Source organism: Argentina silus (assembly GCF_951799395.1).
Source record: "Argentina silus genome assembly, chromosome: 17".
NCBI classification, from domain to species: Eukaryota; Metazoa; Chordata; class Actinopteri; order Argentiniformes; family Argentinidae; genus Argentina; species Argentina silus.
Window position 1 is genome coordinate 8,548,583 of NC_139671.1, and position 17,437 is coordinate 8,566,019.

Genomic DNA, 17,437 nt, shown 5'->3' on the forward strand with positions numbered 1-17,437 from the left:
TCATCCACATATCATTCCCAGAATTGCCCTACCAGTTAGTGGAGGGTAGAGAAGACACCTGATTTATCAGTTAACATGGCATTCCATGTTCCCCACACTCACCCTGGAAAATCGTTAAATCCCAATGCCCCAGAAATGCAATTGTTAAATCCCAATGCCCCAGAAATGCAATTTCATATTTCATTAAAAATGTACACTGGCTGAGAGATAACAGAGAATGACTAAGCCTGTGTGAAAGTGGCTTATCAGCAGTTCTCCCGTATGTATATCTGGGACTGTGTATCAGTGCCACCATCTCCACCATTCTGAATCGTGCCCCAAGGACAAGGCTACTACGTTGAGCACACAGTGTATGATTATTGTCTACAGTATGTGTCACGGTTAAATGGTTTCATTCTCAAACACAAGTAAATCACTGAGCTATCAATAGTCCTGACCCAAATGAGTGACATCCTTCCTCACAAGACCATAGCTTTACTAAATACTTGAATTTGAAAATTATTCAAGATAGATAATCTATGCTATGGCAAATGGGAATAACACAGATCTTGGCCTAACTAGTATTGCCACCAGGGGAGGCTGGTGGAGGTAGAAATCAGAGGATGGGCTCATTGAAATGCATGGAACGGAATGAGAAATGGTATCAAACAGTGGTATGTGTTTGATACCACTCCTCATTCCATTCCATGCATTACAATGAGCCTTTCCTCCGATTTCTACCTCCACCAGCCTCCACTGATAGCCGCCTATATGAGCTCACCATCACTATTCCTGTCCTCCTCCCCCTCCCCCTAGTTCCCTGTGCTAATGGAAGCTAATTACATACAGCACCATTACAGTACAGCTATATGAAAACCGACCATAGGTTTAATTTTATTAATGATGATATGAACATACCTTTGCTATGCATGTTTTGACACTCTGCCAAAGAGAATGTTCGCAAAAGATGGCTTTGGAGTGAGATACTGCTGGGATTTCTGGAACATTAGTGTAGCTTATTAGTTCCAGCCAAACCTACTGTAACTATACTCTGAATATACTGTACATTTGTGTGGCTCTCTTCACTTCATATGAATGGTGATGAATAGAAAATCATTCATTTGCGTGTTTGGATATCTCAATTTAAAAGAAAGAAAGAGAGCCGCACTTGCTCCGATGCTAATTATTTATTGGACCAACATTTCGGCAGCAAGCTGCCTTCTTGATATCTCAATTTAACAGATTAATGCCTATGGTGTCCATTGCAATGCCAATCAAAACACAGCAAATCCATCCAAAGGCTGTGGTGAATGCCGTGCTCTGCCACCCCTACCGTTGCCAGCCTAATGACCCTGTCTGCAACGCTGTGCTCTGATCTGCTCTGAAGCCTTCTCATGGTTAATAACTGCACAGAGATGGCTCCCCTCCCAGAGGCAGTGGGTGTGTATCTGAGTGGATTTAAAGAAATAGGCCGTGGATAGAATCCCACCGATGAGATTTGCTGTCCTAACGGGCCGTGCAGATTGCCATTACTCATGGCTGACAAGCCAAGCCTCTGATGTTTCCATGCCGGCCTATTTTAACAACATAAGCTGCAGCCGTGGTAGCTGCTACTGCTGCTGCCACTGCAATATACAGAGTTCAGACCAGCAGGGGTAATGTGTCTATCTCTCCCAGGGAGGAGCTGAACTACTGGGCAGGGGTCAACTGAACAAGCCTTGCTATTACAGTAGATCAATGGGCAATAAAACATGCTTGATGTAATCTGGTACTGTGGGACCAGTTGGCCTTGATTGAAATGGCTAGATTAATCACAGAAAGGCCTGTTAACCTATACGACTACATCAAAATCGAGTAAAATACAGTTGGCCTCTAAAATGATCACCAATACTCAACAGAGTGATGATAACTGCCTAGGGGCTGTGAAGTGCGTGTGGAGAGGTTCAGAGAGAAGTTACCTTTAGGGTAGTATGCTCTCTTTGACCCGTCATGGTGCAGTCTGGACTTGCGCTCCTCACCCCCGCCGCTCTGCCTGGGGCTGTGTTCCCCATGCCCATGCCCGTGCCCGTGCCCGTGCCCATGCCCATGCCCATGCCCATGCCCATGTCCACGATGGTGTTCCCTCCGGGGCACCGTATGTTCCGAGGCCATCCTCTCCCTCATGACCTTGGCTCTCTCAGACTCCATCGCGATGGCCTTCTCCAGCAAGGACAGGTTGCCTTTAGTCATGTCGAAGGCCTCGTCTGAGCGGTCCGAGGCCACAGACGTGGTGTCCTCGTCCCCGTCCTGAGTGCAGCTGGCTGAGTATCCTCTGGAGGCCGGGCTCAGCTGCTCCTCCAGCTTCATCAGGTTGACCATGTCAGAGTAGCTGCGCTCCTCTGGCTGACCCTGCTGGCAGCTCTCGTACCTGGGCAGGTGGTGGGCCTGAGGCTGGGCCTGCTGCTGCTGGTGATGGGAGTGGTGATGGTGGTGGTGGTCAGCCTGGGGCTGGGGTTGGGGCTGGAGGTGGTGGTGGGGCTGGTGCTGCTGGAGGGCAGGGTGTCCGGGGTGTCCAGGGTGTCCAGGGTGTCCGGGGCGATCCGGCGACTCCGTCTCGCTCAGCTTGCGGGCCAGATCAAAGCACTGGTTCCTCAGACACTCCAGACTGCTGAGGCACACCTCTTCCTCGCTCTCCTCCGCCTGACCTCTGGCCCCTCCGCCGCCGTGCTGCTGGTGGTGGGGCCGTCCATTGGAGTGCCGGTCATCTGCCCCAGTGCCATCTGGGTAGCCGTCGTCTGGCAGCAGGGCGCCATGCCCCTGTGCCAACAGCTTCAGAGAGTCCACAGTCTCCCTCACTACATCGCTGTCCAGGTCCACACTCAGCTCGCCCTTCCTGCCCCCGTGCTCGCTGCCCTCTTCATCATCATCATCGTCATCCTCCCCAGCGCTGTTGGAGGAGTTGCTGTTCATCTCAGACTCGGTCAGGGCCTGGTAGGCTGCATCCTCAGCTATCTTCCCCAGGTTGAGCAGGGACTTGGCCACCAGCTCGTCATAGTTCTCATACTCTTCACCGTTGGGGCCGACGCTGACGCCACTGTTGTTGTTGTTGTCCTTATGCACCATCTGGCTGAGTTTTGATTGTCCACCATTTTTGTAACGGTTCTCTGTTGTCAGGAAAGGAATGATAGATCTTTGAGCCCTTACTATAGTTGGATAAATGAAGAACAAAACCATCTTAGTTCAATCATTCCTGTCAGGGGTTTCGGTAACACTTACTTACATTAAGGTCACATTTGTAAAGGGTTTATAAATTGTTTATTTATAGTATATATGATTAGTTAATAAATTACTTAGAACCAGTTTATTATTCAATTATAAACCATTTACAAACAGTTATAAGTCATTAGTTTAGATTGTTCGATATTCACTTGGTGCTTGCCAAATAGGAAGCTTACAATCAGGAGCCAGTTATTAATGCTTTATAAATGCACTTATAAATACTTAGAAAACTAACCCTGTGATGTGAATGTGATGTGTAATAATGAAACATTATATGCAATTGTTGCATAGTGTTTGTACAGTTGGGAAATTGTATTGGCTAGGTTTTACACAGGTTTGTGCAATTATGGGTGTAATTACTCTTAATTAATGTACTCTATCTATCTATGCCTCAATCCTACAATTACCACCATGACTACCCTCAAAACTGAGACCCTCCACTTATTGATTAATTTCTGGTATGGTAAGACCTCATTGGACAACAGCAATAGCAGACCGGTTGTCCAAACCTCTCTGGGGACACTTTTAAAATAATTGAAAACATTTTTAAAATTGATTAATTAACAACAACAATAATAGTTCATGATCATTGCCTAATACTGTAATAATATGTCTCTATAAAATGTCTCTATAGTCCAATGAGTGCCCTATGTTGTCTAAACAGTACAATAGTATAATGAAAGAGACAGGCAACGCTGTTCTAAGAAACATAGTGTGAAACATAGTCTGAAGCAATGATGGCTAAGGTCTGTAGGTTTGGATTTAATGGCTGCTACTGGGACACAATATACAGGTCACTCTGTATGTTACAGCAGGTTATCTGGTTACAATTCAGTATGACTAGTATTTAAACCGTTTATAGGGCAGTACTTATAGGGCAAAATTACTTTTGAAGGGCCTTCAAAAAACATCACGAACCAGGAAGTGGGTTTGACATCCAAACTATATGTGCAAGCTCTCTATCTTTACTCAGTATTTGGTCAAATTTATCAAATTACAGCTTCAAAGGTTGCTTCAAAGCTACTAACTAGCTACACAAGCTAGCTAGCTATATGCTCGTTTTGATACTGTCATGACTGGTTAACGTAGAGCTACCTAGCTAGCTCCACACCAGTGTGGCTTTGTCGTAAGCTTGAAACAACTTGCAGTTTAAACACCAATAGTAAACAGTTTGCTATATGCTGTGTGAGGCCACTGGTGTTGCTCGCTAGCTAGCTAAAATCAATGCCAAATGAGGCTAGGTAGTAGCTAGGTAGCCAGTATCACCTGTAGCAAGCCTGTAAGTTGATGCCGATGTGAAATGCACCTTTTAAACTGTTTATTAACTTATCTATTTTCATTCCGCAGCAGGCCAGTAGCCTTGCTGCAGTTTCTTATTGGGTTATGTTTTGTTAAAAGTTTCATCTCTCTCATTACTATAGCATAGACAAGCATGAATAAACAATTGATGTGAATTATGACTACTTATTATGAATCATGCAATGTTGGATCACTTTACTTGATGTCCCCTACATGAATTACTGTTCATAATGTTGCTTATGAAATGTAAGGCTACTTAACTTGGAGTGCCTTATTTTAGAGGTTGTGTAGGTGCACATTAATTATGCTTAGTCACAAATGTTTGTAAGTCAATAATGAATGTTAGTAACTCATTCATAAATGGTAAATGGTGTTACACTTTACATTAAGGTCATATTTCATCAGTTGGAAATATTGGTAACCCATTCATAAATGTTGGTAAGTCATTCATAAATGATCACCAGTGTAACACTTTACATTAAGGTCACGTTTGATCAGTTACAGTTACAAATATTATTAACTAATTAATAAATGTTGATAACTCATTAATAAATGGTTAACGGTGTGACATTTCATCAGGTATACAAGTGCGCGTCTTATATGGTCAGAGGTTTTCTCCACAGGATAGAAGAGTACTCACGTGACTTAATTATCAATGTGGTCTACTCATTGATATACCCAAACCAGTTCAGAGCACTAACCACACACCAGTGAACACAAAGATAAAATCTGTGACCTACACGGTGGACATGTGTCAATGAGGAACGTGTAGACAAGGACATCAGGATTTCAAGGACCATGGTTAAAAAAAACTTGGTGTACAGCTGTACTGTACTTTGGGAGATCTTCACATTGTACTGTATGTAAAGATGTGTTGAATCGGTTTGGTGCCATCCGAATCATCCCCACAACTGTGCCACCACATTTATAAGTGCATTTATAAAGCATTAATAACTGTCTCCAAACAATCTAAACTAATGACTTATAACTGTTTTTAATTAATTAATTGAATAATAAACTGGTTACAAGTGATTTATTAACTAATTATAAACTATTTATAAACCCTTGACAAATGTGACCTTAATGTAAAGTGTTACCGGGGATTCAAACATTTTTTAAAAATACAGTCCTTGTAGATTTGTTGGGTCTGCCTTGCTAATTTAGCAAGGTATGTGCTATTTTTACTGAGTGACTACAGTATAAAACCAATAAATGGCCTCAGAAATGTGTGGTATTGGAGTCGATGTAATTGATCATATAAATGGATTATGTCAGCAGTAATGTTTTGACTTTGTAGAACATATAGTATACAGTATGTATTTGGTCTTTTACTGCCACTCTCTCTGACTTTGCCACTCTCTCTCTGAAATCCCTCTGATATAAAGCAAATAAAACCTGTAAAAAGCCAATCCAATAAGGCCAATCCAATATGAAACCAGTGCTTTTTCTCGTGCTTCGTGCACGTGCCAAATGTATTCACAATTCCACTGATCTTGAGTCACTGTGTTTATTTGTAAAAAAAAAAAAAAAAAAATGCAGCTAAGCCAAAGCTCATGAGAGCAACAGAAATCCCCTAATAAGTTTCAGTGTTGATTTTGGGGACAGCGGCAAATGAGAGCGCAGTGAGCGAGAGAGGCATATGAGGTGCTCCGATTCGGGAGCCAGAAATATCCTCAGGAGAAGCCATTTCCATGGGAGGGGAGAGACTGAGCACATGTGACACGTCCACCGAGACGAGGATGTGCGGGGAGGGAGAAAGTTAATAACTTGGAGAGCTCCTCTCTCGATTGCTCTTGAAGGCACTGTCAGAAACGATTGAGGACACAGGAGAGCGAGGGAGAGGCCAATGGAGGGAGAGCAGACACATCTGGTGCACCGGAGGTAAAGGACCTCTTATTATATCCCCTCTTCATGAGGACCCCACTGGCCACACACTCCCAGATTGACCATCACCCTCAGCAGACACCCTGTTTCCCCAACCCAATTCTCTCTGGGATATCATGTCTCGGTCTCCCTGATTGTGTATGGCTATCATTGGCCAAAGAAAAGATGCATCACTCTGATAGTTTTGATTTAGGGCCTCACTTGTAGTGGCAGCTTATTAGTGTAGCATATATCTCCTGTCCCACCAACTCTATCACCCCTTCTTATTTCCCCCCAAAAAACAACAATGGGAAGCTGGACTCACCTTGCTCATTACTCTGGTCGTCCTCTTCCTCCTCTTCATCCTCTTCCTCCTCTTGTTCATCTTCGTCCCCCTCGTCCTGTTCTTCTTCCTCTTGTTCCTCCTCCTCCTCCTCCTCATCTTGCTCTTCGTCATCCCCATCCTCTGCCTCCTCATCTTCCTCTATGCCTTCTTCCACCCGCTCAACCTCAACTGCTCCGTCTTCCCTTTCCATCTCGACCTCCTCTTCTTCCTCCCCTTCCTCCTCCTCCTCCTCTTCACCTTGCTCTTCGTTATCTTCTGAAAAGCCTTCCTCCTCCTCTTCCTCTACCTCCCCTCCCTCTTCCTCCCCCACCCTTTCTTCCTCTTCCTCTGCTACCTCCCCCTCTACCTCCCCCTGCTCTTTTTCCTCCCCCTCGTCCATCCGTTCAGTCTCATAGGTGGGGTAGATAGCGGCCGTGTCGTCTTCTAGGGGGGTTAGGAAGGGCCTCCTCTTTGGGGCAGGCTCCTGAGGCTGCTTCTCCTGGGTCTTCCTCTTCTTGGCCAGGGGACAGCCATACACACTAAAGAGGGGACACAAAGGAAGAAACCATATCATGGCCATACTGAGAAAGAGAAGCTAAGTGATATATTCATTAGTCAATAATGTGTACTTGAGGAACAGAACCTCTAAAACTACCTAACTAAATCTCAGTTCTAAAATTACCATATTAAGAATGTCTAACGCAATCAAAGAGCTCAGATTACATCAATCATGAAACTAATGTCAACAACACTGAAATAGAGATTGTTTGGACAACCAATGGAACCTGCATTAAGAAAAATGCTATAAGTGCTGCATTCCCACAAGCCAACACATTTCTAAACCCTCCCTTCTTAAGACTCCAAAATGTAAAACCAAAGCTTATTCAACCAGCCCTCAATTACACAAATCCCATAATAATCATTAGCTTTTGAGAAATTCTACTTTAATTGCTCCAAAACAGCAAGTGCAATTATGCATGGTTTTAATGTGGATTTTACAAAATCAATTATTCTATGTTCATATGAAAGGGCTTATTTGCCATTTGGAGGGAGAATTGAAGGTTGACTCTTATCAGTGGTGGAGACTTGACAATGATGAGGAGCTACGCACACCTCAAACACCTGCATTACAGCTGGACAGCGAGATTTGAAATGCAATGTCTATGTTATACAAGTAGTGTAGTGGACAAGTACAAGTAGTGGAATATTGTGTCAAATAAGCCTTTCTGTCTGTGTTGTGTATGAGAACATTCATATGAAGGGCAGTTCTGCTGTAGATGCCCAGCCGTCCTGTCCTCACATTCGTGCAATCAGCTCACATGCTTGGTTAGGAGTCACCGGGCTGTGAAACGGCCCAGATTTCCCGTCTCTCTCTGCCGGTGTTTATCCCCCCTCCCACTCAGCCAACAGATCCGGCCCTAATGTGCGCAAATCGACAGCGTCGGACCGGAGGACCACCAGTACGACGCATTCCTAAGCTAAAGGGACTCTCCGTCTATGCTCCATTTTGAATAACGATCAGGCATATACGGAGCGCTCAGCGCCACATCACATGCTCAAATCTATTTCATATTGCTGATTTATACAGAGAACAAGAGTTCAAAAGACTGCTTGAGAGCACACACTGTGATCAGAGGCGTATCTATTTTTATTTGCATGTACGTATCTGACATTTATTGTGCCCTAGTGTCTTCTCCTCACATGATCCCACTTCCTTTTATCCTATAGGCTGTCAGGCAGATAGCTTGTGCAAACAGATTGTCTCAGTGTGTGTGTGTGTGTGTGTGTGTGTGTGTGTGTTTGTGTGTGTACGTGTGTGTGTGTGCATGTGCGTGTGTGTGTGTGCGTGCACGTGTGCGTGCACGAGCGTGTGTGTAGGTGTCTGTGCGCACGCTCACTCAGTATGACCTTGGACACCTCAACGTCTCCCACAGGCAGGCCACACCAATTAAAATTCCACAGGTAATTAAGCCACATTTGAATAAGGGAACACTGCAGACAAGTTGGAGAGGGATTGTGCTGTAATTATGTCGAGAGAGAGGGGAAGGGGGAGGGAGGAGAGAGACAGAGAGAGAGAGAGAAAGAGAGAGGGAGGGAGGGAGGCTGGGAGGCTGGGAGAGGGAGATAGAGAGAGAGAGAGAGAGTGAGAGGAAGGATATTAGAGATGGCTATGAGGCATTCAGTGTTGGGGGGAGAAATAATGACTTCCCTCTGAGAAATCTCCTGTAGAACAAATCCTCTGATTACCTAGCTTAATGCCTACAATATGAAGATTGGTCACCTCTTCATCTCCACATTCATGGAGCTGTTGTCATCAAAGTAGCCCCTATCATACTGACATATACAATCCAGCCCCACTTGAGTAAAATAAATATGAATTCATATTCTCTCAATTTTCTGTGGGTCTGATGCCACATACTGTAAATCATTAGTCTCACTTTACAGAATTTTCGCCCTTGTGAAATATTCAACAATAGGAGACCTACACAGGGCAACAGGAATATCAGCTGCCTCGTTTTAATTAGTCCAGATACCGAAGGCATGTTCCACTTCTCTCCCATCATTAACACTGTGTGCTGCTCATTGCATTGATGGCGCGTGGCACCATGGGGGCGTGTGGGCGACAGCACGCTCTTATATGAGTTGCCATAGGAGCGCCCTGCTCTCTGTGCCCTATACTGCAGCATCCACAGGCATGCGTGGCACAGCGCTGTCGCCATGGTGATATCCCCCTCAGGAGTGGGATTTGCCATCCGAGTAGACAGACAGTGAGAGAGAGAGAGAGAGAGAGATAGATAGATAGAGAGAGAGAGAGAGAGAGAGAGAGAGTGAGAGAGAGAGAGAGAGAGAGAGCAGTGATTCTGACTCTGACAGACATCCCCCCCTTCTCTACTTCTCCCTCACCCCCTCCCTCCCTTCCTCTCCCCCCTCACCCTCCCCAAAAGCGGAACAAAAGCAGAGCTGGTGTTCTGTATTCTGGAGGGCTCTGCTGTCACTGCTGCGCAGGCGTCCTCTCTTCCTGCACACCACACAATCTGTGCCCATGGATCTCCACTCTCTAAGATGTGGTGGAGAGACTGTATATACTGGAATGTCTCTAGAATGTGTCTATGCAGACAATAAACATCACAAGAAAATATGAATCACAAAATTATCCGATAATTTCTGAAGACAAATGAGTGATGTTATTAACGTTATTAAATTGAAATTCATAAATATTAGTGTCGAACATCATAGTAAGCTGATTGGTCTCAGATAATTCAAGGATATTGACCGTGGATAAGAGGTCAAGGCCTTAAAGGAAGGTTGATCCATGGCTCAGAGTCAGCCTTGACTACATTTCCCATACTTGCAGTGGGACTGAAAAACCTTGGCTGTGTTCCAATCCATAGAGATAATCCTGATTCCCTACACACCGCACAGGGGGAATCTACCCAGGGAACTATGTAGTGCACTGAGTAAAAACATTTGTTCTGAATGCCCTGCGGCATCATCAATCTATGACACAAGTGACATGTATTTCAGCCACCCACACAACAAAGACATAAACAAAAGATCTTCGGCAGACATTTATGCAAAGTGACTACTGACAGTATTTTAAGTTAGATGTTAAACAGCTAGCTAGTACGTTAGCTGCTACTGTACTGAGTTATGTTGGCTAGCCAGCTAATGTTAATGTTACATTTTAGCCCTATGTAAGGGCTATCAGTCACCTTTAATATCAGAATATTACTAGCGAAAAATGCATAGGACTTGACAAATAGCTATATTGTACAAACAATGCACACTGAAAATATGACAACTTATTTTTTTTTTTACATTTTCCTGCAATCCTCGCTCAGCTCTACCAATGGCTGTCGAGAAGATTTCTAACTGAATATTTTCATTCCCTATGAATTGGAATCTCCCTTAAAATGGCTGAATATCCTGTGCAGTGCTCTGAGCAGGGAACAACTGACCTATTGGAAGTCTCGTCTCAAGGAGGTCCATGTGAAAGCATGAGTCCGGTTATGTGTCTGAAGACAAACATCCATCAAACACATTCATCATTCTTCATAAGCTACCACGCAACACCCATCGCTGGTCTAACTCACAAAAGCCCTTCCACACACATCCAACCTACAAGGTCCACTACACACACATACAAGACAGGAGTAAATGTCATCTTTGTCATCGCAGTGGAGGAGGAGGGAAGAACAAGGCTCAAGTCATGATGTTGTGATTCACAAGGTTGACGATACAATGCTTAATGAAAAAAAAAAAAAAAAAGAGAGAGAGAGAGCATAGAAGCAGCTTCAAAAATCAAAGTTAGATGAGATTCTGGATGAGATTCACAGTTGACTTAACAGTTTGGCTGAAGCATAGACAGAAAACAGTCCGCAAACAAACCCTCTTCACGTAGCAATTTTTTAAAAACTTTTCCATAGAGATATGACTCGAAACAGCAGAGCTAATAGACTGCCATGCAGACATGCAAAGGCGCTTGGAGGAGAAGGAGAGAGGGAGGGAGATAGGAGGACAAAATGGCAAGAGCCTCCCACACAGTCCAAGGCCCATCTGTCGGTTAGTTAAACATGAATATGATTTTACCCACGAGATTAAGTGTAACCACTGTATGGAGAGCTGTCGCATGGAGAGACTGAGAATCCTTACAACAGGGGAACATGTTGGGATCCTATTCTCTTTGTGTGAAAAGACAAGGCAAACAAGGGCAGGAAATAAAGCCTTGTTGGTCCCTCTAAGAGGCAGGGAGAATGCAGGGGTCTGTGGAGTGCCTTGTCTCAAAGCTGAGGCCCCCCTCTCCACACGGAGAGGCCAGTCTGCAGCACTCTGGCCCCCGCCACCAGCTCTTGGCTCCGTTCCCAGCCTTTTAGTGGGTGCTACCTGTCAGGACCTGAATTATACAGCTCCTAGGCTCAGTCCATATGAGTCATACATCAGCGAAGGGGTGGGACGGGAGGAGGGAGGGAGGAAGAGAGAGAGAGGAGGAGAGAGCGAGAAAGAACAGAGAGGGAGTGATATATGTGTGTGTGAGAGAGAGAGAGAAAGAGAGAACGAGAGAGAGAGAGAGAGAGAGAAGGGAGAGAGAGAGAAGGGGAGGGGAGGGGAGGGTAGAGGAGGGAGAGAGATAGAAGGAGTGTGTGTGTGTGTGTGTGTGTGTGTGAGAGAGAGAGAGAGAGAGAGAGAGGGAGGGAGTGAGATAGAGGGAGTGAGAGATTGCACTCAACCTCATCTGCACAAAGCCCAGGCAATTACTGAGCCCTTGCTCTAGACATGGCAGTCATACCCGTGCCGGAGAGCTGCTCACAATAGACCGCCATTAGCTCATTACCAACCAGTGTGTATGCTGAAAAGGATTTAATGTTTTAGACCTCAAATTTGTGTATACTGTATGCTCTCAGAATGTAGGGCAAGGATATATCAAATTTACCATCAATACCAGAAAAAGAGAGTTCCCCATCAATATCAGAAAAAATATATATTCTAATATAAATGTGTATACTGTATGCTCTCAGAATGTAGGGCAATGATATATCAAATTCACCATCAATACCAGAAAAAGAGAGTTCACCATCAATATCAGAAAAAATATATATTCATATATACAACATAAATGTGTGATTAATCAGATACTGTATGTTAATGATTCATTGATGAAGCATCTTGTAGCCTGTAGAGATACAAGCATCACTGTCAACTGCACATATGTGATATAATCAGTGGAACTGTAGGCGTGTGTGACGCCTTATGCGTCCTACTTCTATTCCTCACTCTCTCCATGTCTTTGTAGCTCTCTGTCTTCTCCTTTCCCTCCATCTCAGTCTCTCTCTCTCTCTCTCTCTCTCTCTCTCTCAGTCTCTCTGTCTCTGTCTCTCTCTCTCTCTCTCTCAATCACTCTGTCACTCTGTCGCTCTGTCTCTCTCTCTGTCTCTCTCTCTGTCTCTCTGTCTCTCTGTCTCTCTCTCTGTCTCTCTCTCTGTCTCTCTGTCTCTCTCTCAGTCTCTCTCTCTCTCTCTCTCTCAGTCTCTCTCTCTGTCTCTCTCTGTCTCTCTCTCTGTCTCTCTGTCTCTCTCTCTGTCTCTTTGCCTCTCTCTCTGTCTCTCTGTGTCTCTGTCTCTCTCTCAGTCTCTCTGTCTCTCTCTCAGTCTCTCTCCCTCTCTCCCCTCTCTCTCTCTCTCTCTCTCTCTCTCTCTCTCTCTCTCTCTCTCTCTCTCTCCCTCTCTCTCTCTCTTTGTGTCCTACTTCACAGAGCAAGGCTATGCAGACACCGAGTAAATGCTGTGCAGGTTCAAATGAGGCCGCCATTCAATTCATTCACGCTGGGATATCTGAGGGCATGAGGGCATTATGTTGCTGGCTGCCCCTGGGGTGACTTTGGTTAGCTTTATCACAGACATGGGTATAGGAGAGAATAAATAAACCAATCTCACAGCAGAGCCTGGTGTAGCGACATTTTGACTGATATCCACATCTTTTATCTCCTGTGTGTGACTCCAGTAGAACAAGAAAGTATGATAATAACCGTAATGGAGAAAACAGGCCCTTAGAATTACTACACTGTAAATGTATTGTGTATAATTTGCATAAAGTGAATGTTCACCATAGTATTGTCATCATAGACTCTTGATGTATGACTAGCACAGTATGAGCTAACTGAGTTAGTGAAATCATATGATTACTGACATCTTGGTCTACGTCTACTGGCACGCCAGTCATGGTCTCTGACCAAAATGAGGATATTCCTGAGCCCCTACAAGCCCATGAGCAATGCCTGATGATTTGCTGTGCCATCAGTGATTTTTAATGGGAGTGCGGTGGGCGATTCGCCATCCTGCCCACTCTCATTATCCCAACGCCGCCCCAGGGCCTAAAGCCCCCCTCCCTGGGCCTCTGTACACTGCAGAAGAGCTCTCAGTCTCTCTACTCCTACCTAGCCCTCTCTGGCCCTCTCTCTCTCTCTCTCTCTCTGTGTGTGTGTGTGTGTGTGTGTGTGTGTGTGTGTGTGTGTGTGTGTGTGTGTGTGTGTGTGTGTGTGTGTGTGTGTGTGTGTAATTCATCACCCTGGGGTCTTCTGAGGGAGAGGTCTGATGCAGGTGTCATTTGTCTGCGGCAGAAATGCAATTCCAGCGCACGGTTCAGGGGGACGCCTTGATGGGGTGACACTGGAGACACAGCAGCCATCAATCTCTCCTCCTCAGGGGAGTAAACAGCATCAAGTGAGAGGCTGTTGTTTAACGTGCGCCCTGAGTGGAGCATTGTGGGAGATCTGGTGACTTCACAGGTCAACTGTCAGAGCAGACTGATTGTCTGTCAATGTCTTTCTACTGAGGTTTAAAAGTCACTGACTCAAAATTTACAAGAAAATGTAACTTATTGAGACAAATGAATGTGACTTGCTGTAATGTTTGTTAACCTTTCGTAACAAACTGCCTTACTATAAAAATAGTAAGGCAAAGAAAGAGCTTAAGGTTGTGTTCACAGCTCTCAAAGTATATACCATATAGCAGGATTTTATCAATTCATGAAAGAGAATGTCTGTCTGAATGGACACACACTCATTGTATGAAATCATCACAGCAATCAAAGAGTTAGATGTTACCAATGTTAGACAACCTTAATCAATCAAACAATCAGCTGTGTCCTCAGACCTCAGACATTCAGAAATATTCTGCAATCAACTTTCACAGCCCTTGATTGCAATTGCAGGTTTTCTTGGGACTTGGACCTTGATTTGTTCATCAGGTATCAGGGAGGGTGAAATGAGGGTAAAATTTGATGGGAAAAGTGCAGCTGATTTGTGAAGAAGAGAAGGAGGATTTACCTTCGGTGTCTGGCGTACTTGCCACTGACGTGCCCGCTTCCATCACAGCCAGGAGTAGGGCAGCTGTGGACACAGGAGGGACACAGGAGTCAACAAACGTCTATATTAAAAACACACACACACACACACACACACACACACACACACACACACACACACACACACACACACACACACACACACACACACACACACCTCCAAGCGACATCCCTCACACACAGATAGGACTCAGCACATCTGCATGACATAAGACATGCACAGCACCGTAATGCACTAGACTGGAGCACCTCTGTATTATTCATACTCTGAGCACACAGCAGCCTCCAGAGCAATGAGTCACTACACTGCATATTTCATATCTCCTCCGCCTTGGGCTCTATTTCGACAGCTGGGGATGGCAAAGGTAAAGTGCACAGCTGAAAGGTGCACAATGGGATGAAGACCTTTGACTCCACACCTTGGAGCAGAGTCGAACACTGCAGCTTTCTCTTGTCCCGTACGCCACCTACTCTCACTACAATCCCCATGACGTATTTGAGGCTACCGCCGTCTGGGGTCGGATGTCTGCCATGCATCATCCACACTCAGAGGAACATGACTGTGCTAGGCAGAGCAGAGCAGAGCAGAGCAGAGCAGAGCAGCAGCGCTCCCCAAGGTGAGCGAGCCCATAGATTAGTCTGCGAACAGCAGGATCTGTCATCGATCACAGCTATTGGCATTATTGATGTCTGCAGCGGGGGACAGGGATCAATCTGCTGATGAAACACCTATGAGTGTGTGTGTGTGTGTGTGTGTGTGTGTGTGTGTGTGTGTGTGTGTGTGTGTGTGTGTGTGTGTGTGTGTGTGTGTGTGTGTGTGTGTGTGTGTGTGTGTGTGTGTGAGCGCACTCCAGGGACCGGCAGGGAGAGATTATGGATTAGGCTGATAGAGATGGTCCAGCCCTTGGCCAGCTAAAAAACACCATTACAATTGAGGAGTGCCATAATGCTTGTTTTTGGGGACAAGCTACCATGAGGATATTAGAGGTTCAAGATAATTGGTGGATTTGCTGCCAGAAAATGTTGAGGAAAAGAATCAATCATTGAAATCTGCTCAGTGAAGGCATGAAAGTAATTATCAACGAAACATTTGATCCTTGTCCAATTCTCACAGCTGTGGAATTTACACAACCAGACTCTATCAACACTGTCAGCAGCGCTTGTTTACAGTAGGGCACTGGACCTCAATTCACTGTATTTGTGAACTGCTGATTTGAGGGATATTCACCACTGTTACCGTGGTTAACAAAATGAAACCAATGCCCTCTCCGAGTATGATAAATCTTCATGGATTATTTGCTCAACAGCACAGTCGAGTGCTTATTGCCTGAAGTTCCTGTAATAGCAAACTAATAAATGGACCACCCAGAGGTCCAGAGAAGCCCAGAGCAGTGGAAGATGTACCCACCTGAATAACTCCTGAGCTGCTGGCTCCGCAGGAACTGGAGAGACAGAAATTGGACGGGGAGGAATTAGATACAGTATGATTAGCTTCAATGTCTATGCAGCACAAATGCATTAAAAAAACTAAACCATTACAAATAGCAAAAACTGGATCCATGCCATGCATTTCTCCTTATTAAAATCCTGCATCACTGTCGTAGGTCTATGCATTTAGTTTTTGTTAATATGGTGGCTTTTATTTTTGCCTCAACACCCCCAACACAAGGCCAGGTGGCTGACAGCTGAGAGGGAGGGGGCTCAGTGCGGGGGGGGTGGGTGTGAGACAGTAACTAATGCCCCAGGTCATTTAGAGATACAAACCGTACCTCGGACCCCTTTGGAACGCGTTCGATGGCGCTTCTCAACCGCATCCACCTCCATCTGGAGAAAAAAGACGGTCAGGAAGCGGTCATGAGTCTCCCTCCATTCTATGTATCTACTAGCTACAGTATATGTGGCACCAAATATTTCTCTAGACACAGAGGCTTCATGGAATTACGAGATGATTGACAACATAACGAATTGTACATGTTAAAAGAGATAGCCACAGACAGAGGTACTGTGTGGTGATTAGAATAGAATAGAATAGAATAGAATAGAATAGAATAAAATAGAATAGAATAGAATAGAATAGAATAGAATAGTACCTGGTATCAGCTGTGTTTGGCGTTGCAGCACCTGGATCAAAACCACTCCTCCTCCTCTGAGTGCAGTCGTTGGGGGTTCTCAATGACACAACTTCAAAACTCCCCTTCCAAAGTCATGATCTGTAAAACAAATACAGCAAAAGATGACTGTAATTCAAACTTTTATAACGACATGGTATATTAGCATAAGTTAACATTAGCGTCTCTCTGTTTTCTTGGATAGTCATTTGCGGAGACAAAGCAACAACAGTGGCATGCCATTAGGCTACATTCTCAGCACCAAGTCTGTGAGAACAGCAGTGGTAGTGAAGTGTTCTGTCAGTGAGCGACTGTCAATGAACTCAGTTGACTCTAATCTGTGAACAACACAGCATTACTCCATGAACTGCAGCATCCTCTTTGTTTCCATTGGATTGCTTTGACTAAGTCCCACGATACACAACAAGGGCCACATTCTCTCCCAACGAACAAAGATAAACTGCACACTGCATCTACCGAGTAACCAGCAAGCTATCATCCATCTCACTTTGTCTGTATTTTCCTTTTTTGCTTGTGGAGAAAGAGATTGAAATGTGGAGTCCACAAGACTCTTGTTCTTCTTGTTTCATTTTTTGTTTGTTTCTCATCAAAACTATGCCAGATTTTCCAGAGTCACCACAGTTTGGATGTCTGTGAGTGAAATATAGGGTGAAAAGAGAGTCTCTCCTCTCTCCCTCTCCCTCTCATTCTCCCTCACCCCCCAATCCCCCCCCTCTCTCTCTCT

At 44.8% G+C, this 17,437-nt stretch overlaps 1 protein-coding gene across 1 annotated transcript in view; it reads right to left on the reverse strand.

The window, feature by feature from the left end:
* The window catches only part of myt1la (myelin transcription factor 1-like, a), a gene marked incomplete at both ends in the record, with an annotated part of 27,702 nt that extends 11,294 nt beyond the window's left edge, over positions 1-16,408 (reverse strand). Inside the window, 5 exons of the mRNA XM_083689039.1 lie at positions 1,938-3,161; positions 6,737-7,263; positions 14,547-14,609; positions 15,993-16,026; positions 16,354-16,408. Coding sequence (XP_083545165.1) covers positions 1,938-3,161; positions 6,737-7,263; positions 14,547-14,609; positions 15,993-16,026; positions 16,354-16,408 — 1,903 coding nt within the window. The remainder of the gene's footprint in view (positions 1-1,937; positions 3,162-6,736; positions 7,264-14,546; positions 14,610-15,992; positions 16,027-16,353) is intronic.
* Positions 16,409-17,437: the final 1,029 nt, after the last annotated feature.